Here is a 20,480-nt window from a genome sequence, read left to right as displayed (position 1 = left end):
TTTCATAAATACATTTTCCATCTCTTTTGTAAGGAAATATCTTAATATGATATCAAGAGCTTGACATTTGACATACAATAACTGACCAGAGACTGATATTCGCCAGTCCCCACGTGTTTCCCTGTATCTTCAAATGAAGTCTCGCCATGACATTTTCGACAGTTCCACTGAGTGCACACCTGCAACCTTCAGTCTTGTTGGCACTCCAGGGAAGAGGCAGAGCATATCTGGATATCTATCCCTTTCTGCCTGGTGTACATCATCATTCTCCCAGGAAATGGCACCATTCTTTCCATCATCTGGATTGACCCTGGTTTGCACCAACCCATGTACCTCTTTCTGGCCATGCTGGCCGTTGTTGAACTTGGTGTCTCTACGAAGTGTAGTGCTCATTTTCCCACTGCTCTTCCCCATGAAAGGTCTGCTTTTCTGGGGCTACAAGACCCTCACACACTCTTACTGTCTGCATTCAGATCTAATCAAATTGCCCTGTGGAGACTTCCGCCCGATAGCATCCTGGGTCTGTTTGTCATTACCTCCACATTTGGGCTGAACTCCTTCTTCATTGTTCCTTAGGTGTTGATTCTTCATAGGGTACTGGGAGTAGCTTCTGGGGCTGGGAAGTGGAGGGCACTCAACACGTGTGTCACACGTCTGTGCTGTTCTTTTATACTATGTGCCCATGATCAGCTTCTCCTTGCTGCATCTTTTTGGGTGGCAATTACCTCCACTCCTCCAATCTGTCATGGCCAATGCCTACATGTTCTTCCCACCTGTGGTCAATCGGATCATCCATAGTATTATACCCAGGAAATTTGCAATAGCATTTTCCGTACACTGACTAGAAACTGGGATGAGGTCTAATCAAGACAGATAATACTCTAAGAACATAGGAACTTACATCAGGTATTATTGGCTGGATATGAGCCCTGCAAATGGAAAAATTCCATAGTTTATTATTGCTTATGAATAAGCTACAAGGTTTAGTAGATGGAGAAAGTAAAGTAGCCTCACCTTTCTCCCTGAAAATAGAAAATGTCATTATTTTGATGTAAGCTTTTAGAAGGAGGCACGGGCCATGAGATTTTTCCTGGTGAGGACATCATTTGACCATTCAATACTTAAATACTTGATTCCTTTGTTTTTATTCCCCGAGGGATAGGCAGAATGTGTCCTGGGGATGTTTTTGTTTCCAAGTACATGCAACTCAGGGATACATATTTGTGAGTGGAAAAGAATCAGGACACAAAAGAGTGTGTGTTATTATTATAATGGGTGTATTGCGACAGTGGTTACTTCTGATGGATGTAGAGGGGACCGAACGACTGGGGAACCACATGAGAACATTCGCCAGAAGATGGAAATGCCATACGAATGTTAAGATTGTAAGCTACATGGTTGTATTCATTTGTCAAAATGGTACAGCTAAGATTTGCACACTTCCATGAATGTCAAATTTACTTATAACCCTCTAAATAATAATAATGATGACGATAATATTATTAACAATAATTATTGGGGCAGATACTGGCGGTGAGTATGGAAGATAAAAGAATGGTATAATGTTGATAATTATTGCAGCCCCATGAGGGGTAGATGGAATCTCATTATAATGCTTGTTTTGTGCCTGTTTAAAGTTTTTGTAATTAAACAATTTGGAAACATACTAATTGTGCTGATACTAAATATTCATTGAGTGTGTGCCCTGAAGAAGAGATACCTTTCAACTGGTACCTTACGAAGTGATTTACACAGGTGAAAATAATTTAGTACACAGAACAAATATTTGCAGTCAAAACTATTTGACTTTAAGAAACCATTTTGATTGGGATTGCATTGAATGTGTAGATAGCTTTGGGTAGTATTGACATTTTGACAATATTTATTTTTCCAATCCATGAGCAGGGAATGTCTTTCCATTTCTTTAAATCTTCTTCAATTACCTTCATAAGCTTTCTATAGTTTTCAGCATACAGATCCTTTACATCTTTGGTTAGATTTATTCCTAGGTATTTTATGCTTCTTGGTGCAAATTGGTGCAGCCGCTCTGGAAAGCAGTGTGGAGGTTCCTCAGAAAATTAAAAATAGACCTACCCTATGACCCAGCAATAGCACTGCTAGGAAATTATCCAAGGGATACAGGAGTGCTGATGCATAGGGAAACTTGTACCCCAATGTTCATAGCAGCACTGTCAACAATAGCCAAATTATGGAAAGAGCCTAAATGTCCATCAACTGATGAATGGATAAAGAAATTGTGGTATATATACACAATGGAATACTATGTGGCAATGAGAAAAAATGAAATATGGCCTTTTGTAGCAATGTGGATGGAACTGGAGAGTGTAATGCTAAGTGAAATAAGCCATACAGAGAAAGACAGATACCATATGGTTTCACTCTTATGTGGATCCTGAGAAACTTAACAGAAACCCATGGGGGAGGGGAAGAAAAAAAAAAAAGAGGTTAGAGTGGGAGAGAGCCAAAGCATAAGAGACTGTTAAAAACTGAGAACAAACTGAGGGTTGATGGGGGGTGGGAGGGAGGGGAGGGTGGGTGATGGGTATTGAGGAGGGCACCTTTTGGGATGAGCACTGGGTGTTGTATGGAAACCAATTTGTCAATAAATTTCATAAAAAAAAAACAAACAAACAAACAAAAAAAAGAAACCATTTTGTTTTTAATTAGCTAATGGGTAGAAAAAACCGTGACCTGAAAACAGTGGTTTCAGCAGGAAATGACTAAAATATATAAGCCTCTACTTTTCATAGCTCTGGCAGCCACCAATCTTTCGGTAGTAGACATTAGGAGACCTGCTTTTGATCAACAGGTAGGGAGGGAGGGAAGGAACAATTTGAGATAAACTTCCTAGACAGGGTCTGCAGGACTCACCTTTGTTTCCTACATGGTTGCGACTTTCCACAAACTAGAATGAATATTCTTTTAAACTAGAGCTTGAAGAATTACTGAGTATCAAGGTCTTTGTCTTAGAACAAGTGATAAGTATGTAAATTGATGGGTGGCATCATGTATATAATTTTTTCTGCGTTTATATAATTCATTCAATTTATCGAGTTTTCTTCCATTTTGTATATATCTGTCTTTGAAAGTGCTCAATTCACTGCAATCACCAAAATGGACAAGGATATTTTGTGGACCCAGTTCTTAATTTTTCCAGATAGTTTCAGAAGCCATCCCACAGCAATAATTAGTGGCAATCTCCATGACAATCCTGTTAACTAGTTAGTATTATGATTCTCATTATATAATTGAGGAAACTCAAAGAACTTCTGCAAGTTTATTAAAGTCACACAGTAAAAATTGGTACTTGCAAGAAGTAAGTCTGCAATGTGATGTTGGATGATTGAATTAAATATACTTAAGTCCCCCAGGGCACCTGGGTGGCTCATTTGATTAAACCTCTGACTTCAGCTCAGGTCATGATCTCTCACTCTGAGTTCTAACCCTGCGCTGGCCTCTATGCCCACAGCATGGAGCCTGGAGCCTTTTTTGAGTTCTGTGTCTCGCCCTCTCTGCCTCTCCCCTGCTCATGCTTTGTCTGTCTGTCTGTGTCTCTCTCTCAAAAATAAACATGGAAAAAATTTTAAATAGGTATACTTGTATCCAAATTCTAGCTATTTTGCTCTTAATATGTATGGGACATTGCTTGTGTTCTGACCTGTTTGAATTAAATTTACTCATTTGTAAATAGGAGATGAAATGCAGTTTAGTTTTGATGCTTTGAAGATTAAAGGCAATGATCTAAATAAAGCAACTACACTGTTCATGGTAGAATTTTCTCAATAACTGCTTAGATTTTATTAGTCATTCATTTCCCATGAAATCTGATAGAAATGTGTGAAATCACCCCACTAATTTCATGCTGCCTGCTAAAGCTCTGTATACGGATTTTAAGTTCAAAAACATCACTCAAGTTTTTCCCCAAAATACTGATTCGTATTCACGATGAAGAATAATACATCAGTCTTGCAATCCAGGTTTTTAGCAGAGTAAAATCAATTACATCAATTTCCTGTCCATCCTTTATTTTAAGAAAGCTACAGTAATTAAGAGACTCATATTGCCAAAATCACTGCTAAATCATGTGGAATACAGAGTCAAGAAATTAAGTTCTACATATGGGGTCAATTGAGATCATAAATAATATCATGGCTGTTCAACAAAGAAAGAAGTCTTCTCTGCAAATAATGCTGATATCCATATCCAGACAAAATCAACCTTTTTACTATACAACAGTTAACTTGAAATGGATTATAAATTAAATGAAATATCTAAAAGGATAAAATTGCTAGAAGAAACAGGAACTTTTTAAAAAAAATTAATGTTTATTTATTTTTGAGAGTGAGAGTGAGAGCCAGAGAGCAAGAGCTAGAGGGAGAGAAAGAGTGGGGGAGGGGCAGGGAGAGGGAGACACAGACTCTCAAGCAGGCTCCAGGCTCTGAGCTGTCAAGACAGAGCCCGATTCAGGGCTCGAACCCAGGAACTGGATCATGACCTGAACTGAAGATGGACACTTAACAGACTGAGCCAACCAGGCACCCCCAACCAGAACATTTTCAAATGATGATCCTTTAAAGATGATTCATTAGCCTACCCCCCACAACCCTTACAACTGTAGGAAAAAGGAAAGTATATCTATCGAAGTAAAGTCAGTAGAAGAGAGGAAGAAAAAGGATACAAAAGTATAAAATAGTCTAAGTTTTCTCGGTGACTTAACAATGAGCTGTTGTTAGCCACCATGTGACAGTCTGACCTCTGAATCAATTGCATTCAACGTGACTCAATGCCATGGTATCAGTCTCCTTTACAGACGGAATTGTGGAAAGAGCATGCAAGGCCCCCTTGCCCTTTGACCTCTACCTCTTATTCTCCCTGCAATCCATCATGAATGTCTTCCTCCATCATACTGAAGGTATTCTTCCTAAACTTGCCAGCATCTCAACATTACGTCAAATACCTCTTAAGGTGAGCAACGTACAAGAAAGGTCTGGAAACCAGGTGAATCATATCAAGGAGAAAGGTACAATGTATATAAGTTTGTCTGGTTTTTTTAGAACTCATCATTTGTTCTCATGATTAAAGATATGCTAATTCTTCTCCCCACATTTCTAAAAATTTGAAAGCATATATCATATCTTCTTTTAATTGCATCAAGTTCAGAATAGCATGATTCCCTCACATCTATGAGGCATAAAACACCTGCAATCCGAAGGAAGAGTGCAAGAAAAGCGGAAGAAATCTATGAAGAGGAGGGATGGAGAAAAGTTCAGTCCAATGTGCAACAACTGATTCAAGGCTCAGTATGGAAGGACTTAGAAATGTCCATCATAACTCGTCATCCTGAGAAAATTACTGAATTTACAAAAATAGCTTCAATAAAATAAAAATCTGAGGAAGGAGACTGCAAGAGAAGTAGAGGGAAATATGTGATAGAAAGCCCTGGTGGATACAGACTTTTCTTTCCAGAAGTGCCTAAGTGAAAGATGGGTCAAAAGGATACTTATAGAATTCATGGCATAGAAACATTCCTACATTTAAAGGTGCTTTAGATCTTTTTCCAAAAGAGGACAGCAGGAAAGGAACTGAACTCTTAAAAAATACAACATGGATACTTTAATTTCTCTGCATTTACCCCGTGGGAAAGCGAAAAGAGGAGAGCAAGGAGATTCTGCAAGTTTTAGAAATGATTTCAGAGACATGAGATGTGATTGGACCCAAGGGGGCTTAATTATGAGCTGCTGGGCCTCCTGTGGCTTGGGCTACTGGCTAGGAAATCTCTCAGTCCGTGTTCAGACCGGGTCCTTCTCACATTCACTGGGGAACATTACAAGTGGTGGTCAGGGGCTTTCCTCTACAGTTTGAGTTCAATAAATTTATGCTGCTGCCTCAGCATGATACAAACCTTGCTGGGAGTTTTCGTGGAGATGAACCCATCAACATGATCTCAGATAAACTGACAGAACAGGGAGCATGTCTGTTCTGCAGCAACAGAAGAAAACCAAGAAAGGCTCTCACAGAGATACTTCCCACGTATTGGCAGATAGCCCAGCAGCAAATGGCTCAGAGTTCATGACATTGAAGAGGGCTGTTATAGAGGGTGCAGATAGAAAGAAGAGGCATGGCCAGCACGAGATGGAAGTGAATGAGATGAGAATCTCAGGAGGAGAAAGAGTGGATGACAAGTGAGTGCTGAGTGATTGTATTATCAAGAGTGACCTTGGTCTTCAAGTGTCTGGTAAGAGCAGAACTGGCTCCCAACAGGAAAGGACAAGGAAGTCTCACTCTCGCCAAGTTCACCCCATAATGTTTCATTTCCAGCTTTTCCAATGATAACCACTCCACCCCCCCGCTCTGTAGTCATGCATCCTCTTCCACCTGCCTTCCCACCGTCTGCACCTGTCAGGTAATGCTCCTATGTCAGCTCCTAACTCTTGAATAGGTCAGACAAGGTGATCATTTCTAAAGGATTTCTATGCTTTGGAAATGAAGGACTTTGCTGACTGACTAGTCTATCCTAAATACACGTCAGGTGATACAGCCTGTCTTCATAAATGGTCCTTGTGACTATGATTCCTCACTAGAGTTTTAGCAGCATAAACCACAGCTATTGCTGAATTACTGGTTATTTGGTGACTTTCGGTATATGTTTAAATTTTTAAAAATAATGTTTTTAATGTTTAGTTTTGAGAGAGACAGAGGCAGAATGTGCGTGGGTTAGGGGCAGAGAAAGATGGAGACAGAATCGGAAGCAGGCTCCAGTCTCCAAGCTGTCAGCACAGAACCCGACACGGGGTTTGAAATCATGAGCTGTGAGATCATGAGCTGAGCTGAAGTCAGACGCTCAACCCACTGAGCAACACAGGCACCCCTAAATTTTTTTAATGTTTATTTTATGTATGAGAGAGAGAGAGAGATAATGAGCAGATGAGGGGCAGAGAGAGAGAGAGAGAGAGAGTGAGAGAGAAACAAAGACAGAGTTTGAAACAGGCTCCAGGCTCCCTGGTGTCAGCACAGAGCCCAACACAGGGCTTGAACTCATGAACCACAAAATCATGACCTGAGCCAAAGTCAGTTGCTTTACCTACTGAGTCACCCAGGGGCCCTAACATTCAGTATATGTTTAGATGATTATGAGCTTGCTGACATAATGTAACACTGTTGGAGAGATAGGAATGAATGAAATAACTAAAAGCTGTTTATACAGGATAGCAACTATTTTTTTTCATAAATGGTTGTTTGTTTGTTTAGAGAAGAGCCTGGGAAGGAGCAGAGAGAGAAGGAGGGAGAATGCAGAGCCTGACATGGAGCTCAGTCTCATTAACCACGTGACCATGACCTGAGCCACGATGAAAAGTTGGAAGTGTGGGGCACCTGAGTGGCGCAGTTGCAGTCCCTTAAGCCTCAGACCGTGGCCAAGGTCATGACCTCACAGCTCATGAACTGGAGCCCTGCATGGAGCTCTCTGCTGTGAGTGGATCTTCCTCACCCCCCATCCCCGCTCCCCTGCTTGCATTCTCTCTTTCAAAATAAATAAACATTAAAAACAACAACAACAACACAGAATGGGATACTTAACTGACTGAGCCACCCTTGCACCTAGCAGATATTTTTCTATTGTACAACTTGAGAATTTCATGATTTTAGATATGCAATTCTTAAAAGCAAAGATCTTTATCAGAAAAGAACTTTCATATAGGGACTAAGAACCCAAGTTTTGAGGAAATTCAGTCATTAGGGAATTGAAGCAACTAAAGTTTCCTTAGTTGCTCTACTGCCCTCTCTCCTGCATCATTTCTGGAACCCCAAGGTCTGCCTTCTATCTTCCATTTCTAATTCTATCTTGGACTCCTCTTAAGGAGACTGTCTTTTCACCCCTTTATTTTTATTCATTTTTTAGGCTTGAGCTCACAATATGAGTGAAGCAATCAAATGGTCTGCATATTATTAAGAATCAATGAGCCTAAGCTTGCCGATCTTTTGGTGATGGTAACCCTGAGCACTTTCAACCCCAGAAACTAACCTTTATTCTGGCTAAGTTACCTGTTCACCTATACCCCCTAGTCAGCAAGAATGAGTCCTCTTGCCTATGCACTGTTTCTCTAGATTTTTTTGCCTTTTAGAGATTCCTCCCTTCTAGTCATTCCGAAGCGTGTATTTCAGAATTTCCATTATTTGAAGTGTATAATTCATGTCAAAGAATTTTGCTATTACTTACATAGGCAAAATAAAATAAAGTTTTACTTATAATGTGAAAATCAACATGGAACATTGATTTAGATTAAAATTACATGGATTTGATCATCTTTTCTCAAGCTCTATTTCACATTTTTTTTAAAAAAGACAGCCAGTCCTACATAAATACATAATACACAGATACACTTATCTCAATATATTATGTTCCTGGGTGAAGCTATGTCTATCTCACTTCTCTTTCATAGGAAGCCTTTTAAACCAAAATACTGGTTAGAGTCTGATTATGTGATTGTCCAAACTGATGGTTTCTGACTCCGAGAGTTTGGGGAAAAATAGAACACTCAGGTCAGCTGAAATGTGGGATAGGGAGAGATTTATTAAAATCTGATTAAAGTGCAATATCCAAGCAAATAAACAAGTATAATTATTTTATCCGCAGATCCAGAAGGACATAAGCGAAAGATCAGCAATTTACTCCTTTATCCACGTCATCTGGGTGGTTCTAATGCAGTTGGCCTGCCTTGTACATAACTACTAATTGTGGTACACTACTTATGGATGTCCTTCTTGAAAACAGTGATGTGTAAGTATGGATCTTTTTCCTTTGATAATATAAACGAGATGGATGAGATGGTCTTTGAATTCTGACAAAATCACAGAGACTCACTATGATGACTTTGAATTAAAACAGGAGTAGAAGAGAAGAGTGCCACTGACTGAGAAGCTTCTTTCATTTTCATCTGGAGGCCAGAGGACATTATGTCCGTTTCCAACATCACAGTCTTCAGGCCTTCTGTGTTGACGCTGATAGGGATCCCAGGCCTAGAGACTGTGCAGTGCTGGATTGGGATTCCATTCTGCATCATGTATCTCATTGCTATGATTGGAAACTCCTTGCTTCTGATCATCATCAGGTCAGAGCGCAGCCTCCATGAGCCCATGTATATTTTTCTAGGCATGCTGGGAGTCACAGATATTGTACTTGGCACGAGCATTGTGCCCAAGATGCTTGGAATTTTCTGGTTTCATGTGCCAGAGATTTATTTTGATTCTTGCTTGCTTCAAATGGGGCTCATCCACACATTTCAGTGCATAGAGTCAGGCATCCTGTTGGCCATGGCTCTGGACCGTTATGTGGCCATCTGTTATCCACTAAGACATGCTGCCATCTTCACCCACCGCCTAGTCACCCAAATAGCGGCTGTGGTAACACTCAGGACCGCTTTCCTAGGAGCCCCGTGCCTAATACTGATAAAGTTCCGGTTTCAGTTTTACCATACATCTCCCACTGCTACTGTGAGCATATGGCCATTGTGAAACTGGCTGCAGAAAATGTACGGGTCAACAAAATCTATGGTTTGTTTGTGGCATTCACCGTTGCAGGGTTTGACCTCATATTCATCACTTTGTCCTACATACAGATATTTATCACCGTTTTTCGTCTGCCCCAGAAGGAGGCTCGGTTGAAAGCATTCAATACATGCATCGCTCACATCTGTGTCTTCCTCCAGTTCTACCTCCTTGCCTTCTTCTCCTTCTTCACACATAGGTTTGGTGCTCATGTTCCCCCTTATATCCACATCCTCTTTTCTAGCCTCTACTTGCTGGTCCCCCCATTTTTCAATCCACTTGTCTACGGTGCCAAGACCACGCAGATCCGCATTCACTTGGTAAAGATGTTGTGTTCATAAAATGTACTGTGATTAACATCTTCAACCTTCTCCTTTATGCAAAATAACAATCTTTCAAAACAGAATAAAACAGAAAAATGCATATTATTCATGATGTTTGACTTGTCTCCTTAATTGTTTTGTGAAATTTGCCTGCATTTTAGGCAGTTGTCACATCACAGCCCATGACACCTATCAGTCAGTGCGATTTAGATCCTACTAGGTAATGAGAATGGGATGGTAGAAACAGCAATAGCGAATATGTATCATTTCCCTTTTTTTTCTTATTTTGCAATTCCTGATTGAATTTTCTCCTTTAAGTATTCTTCTCCACAACAATCCATAAATATCTATTTCTCAATGAATTTCCAAGCACCGAAGACTCATTGTCTTGGATTGTCCAGGTACATGATGAAATCATGTTATTGATTCTATTTTTTTCTGGATCATCCTCATCATCTTTAAAGTAAATGAGAGGAGGGGTTCCTGGATGGCTCTGTTGATTAAGTGTCCAATTTCAGCTCCAGTCACGATCTCATGGTTTATGAGTTCAAGCCCTGCACTGGGTTCTTTGCTGAGAGTTCCAAGCCAGCTTGAGATTCTCTCTCACCTTCTCTCTCTCTGCCCCTCCCCACTTGTGCACTTTCTTTCCTACTTTTAAAATAAATAAACTGAAAATTAAATAAAATGATTAAAGGATAATCTTAAAATAATTAAAAATAAACTTAAAATATAAATAAAATTAATGAGAGGAAGCTTTTTTGTTCTTATTCATACAAAAAACCCAAAGAACCAAAAAACTGTATGCGTTCTAATGACACATAGTCTTCAAATTTCAACATTGCTGGTGTCATTCAGGGCATTAACGCTTAAACGTTATGAACAATCCAGTATTCTATTTCACAATTCAGTACTTTTTATGCCCACTCACCATTTATGTCTTTATTAATTCCTCAAGTGTTATCAAAACCCTACAATATTATAAATGCTATACTCAAGAATAGAAGCTTAATGACAAATTTGACAGTGTTTATGTGTTTTGGGTTTATAGCCATTATAGCTTAATATTACTGGGAGAAAGAGAGAGACAGGGAGATGAAAATGACAGAAGTAATAGAGGTTCCTCTGGACTGTGGGGTTAGCCAAGAGAGTGAAGCATTGAAATCCAAAGGAAAGCAGCATCTCTAGAATTATTCTTATTTTCTTTGGTTTTTAATAACAAAGTCTGATTCCTCTTTTAAGTTTTTTGTTAATTCCAGTTAGTTAACACACAGTGTTATATTAGTTTCAGTTGTGCAATATAGTGATTCCACACTTCCATTCAACACCTGTGCTCATCATGACAAGTGGACTTCTTAAACCCCATCACCAATATAACCCATCCCTCCATCCACCTCCCTGCTGGTAACCATCAATGTGTTCTCTACAGTTAAGAATCCTTTTTTGATTTCTTTCTCTCTCTCTTATTTTTTTCCCTTTGCTTGTTTGTTTTGTTTCTTAAATTCCACATATGCTTGACATCATGTGGTATTTGTTTTCCCCTGTAGGGAGTCTGATTCTTAAGGAATGACAGATGAATTGCTGGTAGGTAAGGACATACCATGCCAGGTAAATGATCTTGGAGCTTAAATAGAGAATCAAGAAATGGCACAGTTTTTCTCAATGTAATGCACAACTTGTAGAGACAAGAAAACTACAAATGTCAAGAATGGCTATGGACACTATGCAAAATGGGTGAACTTTATTCTGAAAGCTATCATATGTCACTGGCCAGTTTTCACTCCAAAAATGCACATGTGTGTGAATGTGTGTATCTATTTGACAAATGGCAGCATATCCTCTCAGTGGACTTAAAACATCATGTTTTTAAATCACTCAAGGTTATTGCAGTAATGAACACATAAAGTGTTCTGTCCAAATTAATGACTTGAGAACTTAAGGCTTGTGGGCTGTTCCAAACATCATGATCATTTTTAAAAAGAGCATGGAAAATATTCCCGTGTGTGCAGATGTCCATACTTTGATTTATGACACTTAAATCAATGTATACATAAGAACTTATTAGACTGCATGTCACATGGATGTAGATACTCTGGCTTGTTTTATGGACTAGGTCTTATCAATGAATACTGAATTTGATCACTTTGTAAATCTAGAGGCTACCCTGAAGCATCTTTTGAGGCTGTTTTAAATGTCAGTTTGTATTATGGAATGAGCCTAAATGTCCATAAACTGGTGAAAGGATAAAGAAATTGTCGTTTATATACACAATGGAATACTACTTGGCAATGAGAAAGAATGAAATATGGCCTTTTATAGCAACGTGGATAGAACTGGAGAGTGTTATGCTAAGTGAAATATGTCATACAGAGAAAGACAGATACCATATGTTCTCACCTTTATGTGGCTCCTGGGAAACTTAACAGAAGACCACAGAGGAGGGAAAGGAAAAAAACAAGTTAGAGAGGGAGGGAGGCAAACCATAAGAGACTCTTAAAAACATAAAATAAACTGACGGTTGATGGGAGGTAGGAGGGAGGGGAGGGTGGGTGATGGGTATTGAGGACGGCACCTGTAGGGATGAGTATTGGGTGTTGCATGGAAACCAATTTGACGATAAATTTCATATAAAAAAAGAAAAGAAATGTCAGTATTTACAGATAGGATTTGCTTGGATTACCAATACGGGTTGTGGTGCTTTAATAACAACTTCTTTGGAATAAAAGAAAAAAAAACATCGCAGGCAATTTTAATGTTCTAGTCAGAGTTCAGCAAACATTTATGCAAATAAACAGTTTGGGTCATCGTCTGCAAAGAAACAATTAAAGAGTATTTTGTAAGTATTTATATAAAAAGCGACAAAGCATATTTCCAAAAACATTTAGATGAAATTATGTATAATTATTTATCATGTATAATTGACAATGACAATAATGATAGTAGTCAGATGTGTAGTTTTCTGTAATGAAAGTCTACTAAGCAGCGGAAAGTGGAAATGTCCATCATAACTGGTCATTGTGAGAATACTACTCAATTTACAAAGCTTCAATAAAATAAAGATCTAAAGAATGATACTACAAGAGAATGAGTGTTAAATGTGTGATAGAGAGCCATTGAGGATACAGATTTTGTGTCCAGAAGTGTCTCAGCGAAAGAAGGGTCACAGAATACTTATTTATACGTAACTCATTGGCACAGGAACATACATTTAAGTACATTTAAGTGTCCTTTCGATCTTTTTCCAAATGAGGACAGCAGAAAGAAACTGACAAAAGTAAATTTAATTACTTATTTTACCGAAAACTTTTTATTTTGTAAAGAATGTCAAAAAATACAGATTGTGTATATTAATTTCTCTACATCTCCCCGGTGGGGAAAAAGGAATGAAGAGACCAAGGGGATTCTGCAAGTTGCAGAAATGGCTTCAGGGACATTAGATGTGGATGGACAAAAGAGGGCTTCATTATGAGCTGTTGGGTCCCTGGGGCCTTGGGTTAGTGGCTAGGAAATCTCATATTCAGACCTCCTCCCTCTCCATGTACACTGGGGAACGTTATACTTGCCAATTCAAGCTTAATAAAGTTATGTTGTGTCTAGCAAATATAGACCTTCCTGTGAGTTTTGTTGGAGTGTGATCCCACCAACATGAGCTCAGACACATTTACAAAAGAGCGTGCAAGTCTGTTTTGCAGGGACAGAAGAAGAGAGGAAAGTCTATTCCAGAGATGTGCACAGTTTGGCAGATGGCCGAGCAGCAAATGGATAAGAGTTCATGATATTTACAGCGGGCTGTTCTAGAGGGTGCAGAGAGAAGACAGAGACGCTGCCAGCATAAGCACAAGTGAATGAGATGAGAGTCTCAGGAGGAAAAAGAGTGAATGACAGGTGAGTGATAAGTGATGAGTGATGGTGTTACAAAGACAGACCATGGTTTTCAGGAGTCTTGTAAAAAACACAACTGGCCCCCAATAACAAAGAATGAAGTCCCTTTCCCCAAGTTCACCCAATAATGTTTCACTACCAGTTTTTCCAGTGATAACCACTCCATCCCCCCTGTCCTGTACTCACTTAGGTCCTCTCCCACCTGCCTTCCCACCACCTGTACCTGTCAGGTAATGCTGCCACATCAGCTCCTTACTGTTAAATATGCCACACAATGTGAATGGTACTGAAGGATTTCTCTTCTAATTCTGATTAACTCTAGAAAGAAGAAGTGAATAAATGAATCCATGATCGAGGAATCTCTAGGATTAAGCATTGGGGAGCAAAGCTTTGGAAATCATGTTTTAGTTGACTAACTAACTGGTCTATTCTAAATATGCATCAGCTGATACAGACTTGCTTCTAGAATAGACCTGTTGAGTGGGTTCCTTCACTTGAGGTTTAGCCACATAGACCACAGCTCTTCCTGCATTACTGGCATTTTTGGTGACAATAAGTATATGATTAAATGATCATAGGCTTGCTGACAGAAAGCAACAGTGTTGGACCAACTAGGAAAGAATGAAACAACTGAACCCTGTTTTCACCAAATAGAAACTTTCTAATGTAGCCTGAGGCTTTCTAATTTAAGATATGTGATTTTTAAAAAGCAATGATCTTTTCAGATACAAATGTATCTGAACTAGACTAAGAGCCCAGTTTTCAGAAAAGTCAGTCATCATGAATCGAGGTGATTAAATGTTCGTTAGTTGAACCCTCTCCTCCATCATTTCTGGTATCCCAAGTCTGCTCCGTGTCTTCCATTCCTACTTCCATATTGGACTCCTGTTGGGAAACGTGTCCTTTCACCCCTTTATTTTTGACTCTTTTCTCATGCCTGAGCTCATGAAAAATTCAAATGTTCAAGTGATATATATTTCATTAAGAATTAATGAGCTTACATTGGCCAAATCTCATGCTACTGGCAGCTGTGAGCCGTTTAAACCCAAGAACCTAGCCTCTAGTCCATGAATTACCCATGTACCCATTTTCCCACACTCTGTTGTCAGCAAGATTGAGTCCTCTTGCCTCTATACATTGTTGCCTCTGAGTTTCCAAGTTTTCTAGAGATTCCTCCCATCTAGGTATTCAGAAATGGGTATTCCAAAATGTCAGCGAATTTAAGCACACCACTAATTTTCAGGAATTCAATTGTTAGTATGTGGGCAAAATAAAATAGAGTTTTTTGAGGCATGTAAAAATGGCATGAAATTTCACCCAGACTCACCAAAAGTGCATGGGGTTGGATGATCTTTGCAAAGCGCTTCATTTACTTTCTTTTGAAAGGACATCTGGGGAAGGGAAGGAAAAATACTATAAAAACAGAGGGGACAAACCATATGAGCCTCCTGTGTATAAAGAACACTCTGAGGTTACTGGAAGAGTGGTGTTGGGGGGGATGGGTTAAATGGGTGATGGGAATTAAGGAGGGTACTTTTTGGGATGAGTATTGGGTACTATATTTAAGCAAAGAATCACTAAATTCTACTCCTGAGACCCTTCTTACACTATATGTTAACTAACGTGGATTTAAATTTAAAAAGTGAATTGTTATTGGAAAAGAAAAAAACAAAGAAAAGAGAGACATCCAGTCTTACAGAGATACAAATGATACAGATAAATGAATATATTGTGCTCCTGGGTGTCACCAGTTTCTCTGTTCTCTTTCATAGGGAGTTTTTTCACTTAAAAAAATCAAGAAATAAACAGAAAAAGAGGCTCCTGGGTGTCTCAGTTGAGCGTGCCATTCTTGATTTCAGGTCAGGTCAAGATCTTGGGGTTGGTGAGTTCAAATCTCATGTCAGGCTGTGTGCTGATGGTATGGAGTCTGTTTGGGATACTCTCTCTCTCCCTTCTCTTTGCCCCTCCTGTGATCTCTGTCTCTCTTTATTAAAAAAAAACACCTTTAAAATATAAAACTTATGGAGATTTGTCTACTAATATACTGGTCAGAGTCAGATTTGTTGATCCAAAGTGTCAGTTCCAGACCTAGACACAATGGAAATAACAGAATATTATCAGGTTGTTAGAATGTGGAATACGGACATTCATCAAACTCTGCTTGAAATGCCATTTCCAAGCAAGTTTAACAGGTATAATTATTGTAACCCCAGGTGCAGAGGAACATAACAGAGAGATCAGCAGTTACTCTGTTACCCACATGATCTGGCTGGTTGTGATGCAATTGACTTGCCTTCTATGTAACTTCTCATTGTGCTACACTACTCGTGGATGTCCGTTCTGAAAACACAATGTGTATCGGCGGATCATTTTCCTTCCATAATGTAAATAAGAAGGATGATATGATCTTAGAGTTCTGACAAAATCAGAGACCCACTATGATGACTTCATACAAACAAGAGTAGCGGAGAAGAGTGCCACTGACTGAGAAGCTTCTTTCATTTGCTTCTGGAAGCCCAAAGACATTATGTCCACTTCCAACATCACAGTCTTCATGCCTTCTGTGTTGACGCTAATAGGGATCCCAGGCCTAGAGACTGTGCAGTGCTGGATTGGGATTCCATTCTGTGTCATGTATCTCATTGCTATGATTGGAAATTCCTTGCTTCTGATCATCATCAGGTCAGAGCGCAGCCTCCATGAGCCCATGTACATTTTCGTAGGCATGCTGGGAGTCACAGATATTGCGCTTGCTACCACCATTATGCCCAAGATGCTTGGAATTTTCTGGTTTCGTGTGCCAGACATTTATTTTGATTCCTGTTTGCTTCAAATGTGGCTCATCCACACATTTCAGGGCATAGAGTCAGGCATCCTCCTGGCCATGGCTCTGGACCGTTATGTGGCCATCTGTTATCCACTAAGACATGCTGCCATCGTCACCCACCGCCTAGTCACCCAGATAGGGGCAGTGGTAACACTCAGGGCCGCTTTCCTAGTAGCCCCGTGCCTAATCCTGATAAAGTTCCGGTTTCAGTTTTACCATACAACCATCATCTCCCACTCTTACTGTGAGCATATGGCCATTGTGAAACTGGCTGCATCAGATGTGCGGGTCAACAAAATCTATGGCTTGTTTGTGGCATTTACAGTTGCAGGGTTCGACCTCACATTCATCACTTTGTCTTATGCACAGATCTTTTCCACAGTTTTTCATTTACCCCAGAAGGAGGCTCGGTTGAAAGCATTCAATACATGCATCGCTCACATGTGCGTCTTCCTCCCATTCTACCTACTTGCCTTCTTCTCCTTCTTCACACATAGGTTTGGTGCTCATGTTCCCCCTTATATCCATATCCTCTTTTCTAGCCTCTACTTGCTGGTCCCCCCATTTCTCAATCCGCTTGTCTATGGTGCCAAGACCAAGCAGATCCGCATTCATGTGGTAAAGATGTTCTCTTCCTCAAATTCACTGTGATTAACTCCTTCAACCTTCCACCTTAGTAGCAATCTCTGAAAATTAAATATAACATTTAAGAACCCACACTGTCTGCAATGCTTCAGTTTTGTATATTTGTTTTGTTTAATTTGTCTGCATTTTATTGTTTTCACATCATTATACTCCATGACAACTAATATTCAGTCGGTTTTGGGATGCTACCGCCTAATAAGAGGAATAAACATAAAGATCAAAATAGTGAAAATATATTGTTACTTTCCTCTTTTATTGTTTATTTCCTGGTTGAATTTCTTCTCTATGGATTCTTCTCCAGAAGGATTCATAAATATGCATCTATCACTGAAATCAAATGCCGCCAACCTCTTTGTTTTAGAATGTGTAGGTACTCAAAGAAAACAAGGTTTTCATGTGGCTTGAACTTTTCAGTCACCTAAAAAGGTTTTTTTTTTGAGAAGGTGTATTTTAAGCATATTGTGCTAAGAAACAAACAAAAAACCAAACATGTACATAGAAGCCAAATCTTTAAGGATGTAATGAGATAAAAATATCTAAGGGGCACCTAGGTGGCCCAGTCAGTTAAGCCTCCAACTAAGGCTCAGGTCATGATCTCTCAATTCATGGGTTTGAGCCACCAGTAGGGCTGTGTGTGATAGCTCAGAGCCTGGAGCCTGCTCAAATTCTGTGTCTCCCTCTCTGTGCTCCTTCCCTGCTTTGTTCTGTCTCACTCTGTCTCTCAAAAATAAATAAACCTCAATTAAAAAAAAAAAAAGAACAGAACACTACTATAAGAAATAATTAGAGAACAAAAAGATAGTTTGTAAATTAAACAACAATATGAGAAATGAAACTCTCAGAAGATAGATATAAGAAAGCAGAACAAAAGGACAAGTGTTAACTATGGGGGCTGGGATGAAAAACTATATAGGGCCAATCCAAGAACACCATCATATCACTAAGTAGGAGTTCTAGAAAGTAACGGAAGTTAAAACAATATATAGGTGGACCGCTGTAGACTAGGAACATATTAGAAATTATACAAGACTATTCCAAAAACCAAACACACAGATCCAAATTGGGAGTATCCACCATGAACCCATGGAAAAAAGAATACAATTTCACAGTAAGTTAAGAAAATGAAAGCCTGTGGCTATAGACTAGCAGAAAGTATTTGCAAAATACATGTTTAACAAAGGACTTATATCCAAAATATACAAAGAACTTTTAAATCTCAACAATAAGGAAATAAACAAGTCGCTTAAAAAATAGGCAAAAATCTGAAAACATATTTCACCCCAAAAAGACATAACAAAGAGCAATAAGCATGTTTTAAGATGCTCAATATCATTTGTCATTAAGGAATTGCAAAGTAAAACAATGGGATACCATACACACCTGTCAGAATAAGTAAATCCTGAAATACTGACAAAACCAAATGCTGGTGAGGATATAGAATAATAGGGACTCTCGTTCATTGCTGGTGAAAATACAAAATAGTACAGCCACGCTGACAGAGAGTTTTGCCTTTCTCACTGAACGAAACATAGTCTTACCATGTGGTCGGCCTTGCACTCCTAGATATGGTACCAAATGGGTTAAAAACTTATGTCCAAACAAGGACATGCACATAAATGTTTAGAGCAGGTTTATTTTTAATTGCCAAAAATTGGAGGCAACTAAGATGAAGGGAAAAACAGACCGTGGCACCTCTTTAAAATGTAATGTGAGTATTTGATTAAAAAAAAGAGAGAGCTAGGTGTGCCCGAGAGGCTCAGTGGGCTGAGCATCTGACTTCGGCCTAGGTCATGATCTTGCCATTTGTGGGTTCGAGCCCCACGTCGGGCTCAGAGCTACAGCTTGGAGCCTGGAGCCTGCTTCGGATTCCGTGTCTCCCTCTCTCTCTCTGCCCCGCCCCTGCTAACATCTGTCTCTCTCTGTCTCAAAAGCAAATAAACATTAAAAAAATTTAAAAAGAAGAGAGCTATCAAGCTATGAAAAGACATGGAAGAGCCTTTAATGCACAGTTTTGAGTGAAAGAAGCCATCCAGAGAAGGTTACATCTGTATATGATTCCAAATATATGACATTCTGGAAAAGGCAAAACTATACAAATTAGAAATAGCATAAAGATGAGTGTAGCCAGGAGTGTAGGAAGAGAGAGGGAGGGTTGAATGGGTGGAGCACAGGGAATTGTAGAGTAGTGAAAGTGATCTGTATAATACTGTGATGGAGGGTATATGACATTATGTACAGGTATCCCCCACTTTTTGAAAGTTCACGTATGCCCCTTAGCTCTTCGGAAAGACCTACCTCAGAATCTGTTGTCACCACTTGAAAGAACTCTGAAGAGTATTTTCACTTTTACAAAAAAAGCAAAACAAGCTTTCAGTGTGTGTTTTGCATTGAGCCATTACAGAGGGAGCGAGAGGAGGCCAGCCTTCCTGGGGACCCACACTCAACATCACAGCATCAACCCCCCAGAGCTCTGAACCGTGTCTCTGAGCATCTGTGCTTTATCCAGATTAATTTTGTGCATCTGTTAGCAAGACATGTCTGAAGGTGCCAGAAAACCTTAACAGAGGTTATTTTGGGGGACTGGACATGCTAAAACAATTTTTCATATGAATTAATGGTAATTGCTTCTTTGTTTTATGCCATTTCAGCTCAGGAATCGGTCCATAGGAAAGTTCTACTTTTGGATGGATCTGTGCTTATCAGAACCATAGAACTGTAACAGAGAAGGTGAATCTTGATGTAAACTGTGGGCTTCGGTTAATAGTAATGCATCAATATTGGCTCAATTGTTTACAACTCAGACAGGCAATCATTAAGTTTTTATATAAAATGGGAGTAGTAAAAAGGACACACTAGTAGCTTCAAAAGGGAAACGAATAAGTTAGTAAACAAACAGCTGTTACCTATAGGATTGGAAACCAGAATGGCCTTGCCGATTTCCACCGTAACACAGGATCTAGAAGATAGCATAAAATCCCTGTGAAATGTTGAGGAAAGCTACTGGGATCCTGACGATAACAGTAGACACTTGTATCTCAGTATGTTTACACGTTCCTTGCCCTCCCTCAATCGATAAAGAGCAGAAGAAGAGCCAACCCATATTTTCACAGATAGGGAAAAAACAATCTCCTACTTTCTGAGCCAGCCCCCAAGCCACACCACAAAAGACTGTCTAGGGAGAGAGGGTTGGGGGACAGTAGCCTACTGTTAGAGAAAACACTGGAAATACCACAAACCCCGAC

At 39.5% G+C, this 20,480-nt stretch overlaps 1 protein-coding gene and 1 pseudogene across 1 annotated transcript; both read left to right on the top strand.

The window, feature by feature from the left end:
- Positions 1-8,973: 8,973 nt before the first annotated feature.
- Positions 8,974-9,905, top strand: LOC124506271 (olfactory receptor 52A1-like; annotated as a pseudogene).
- A 6,388-nt stretch (positions 9,906-16,293) lies between these two features.
- LOC124505950 (olfactory receptor 52A1) lies at positions 16,294-17,244 on the top strand. The gene has a single exon (XM_047071994.1). The coding sequence runs from the start codon at positions 16,294-16,296 to the stop codon at positions 17,242-17,244; it is 951 nt and encodes a 316-aa protein (XP_046927950.1).
- Positions 17,245-20,480: the final 3,236 nt, after the last annotated feature.

Source organism: Lynx rufus, unplaced genomic scaffold (genome assembly GCF_022079265.1).
Source record: "Lynx rufus isolate CCGP_SWC_20201006 ecotype Redwood Valley unplaced genomic scaffold, mLynRuf1.p SCAF_9, whole genome shotgun sequence".
Taxonomy (NCBI): domain Eukaryota; kingdom Metazoa; phylum Chordata; class Mammalia; order Carnivora; family Felidae; genus Lynx; species Lynx rufus.
This window is presented reverse-complemented; position numbering and strand designations above follow the sequence as displayed.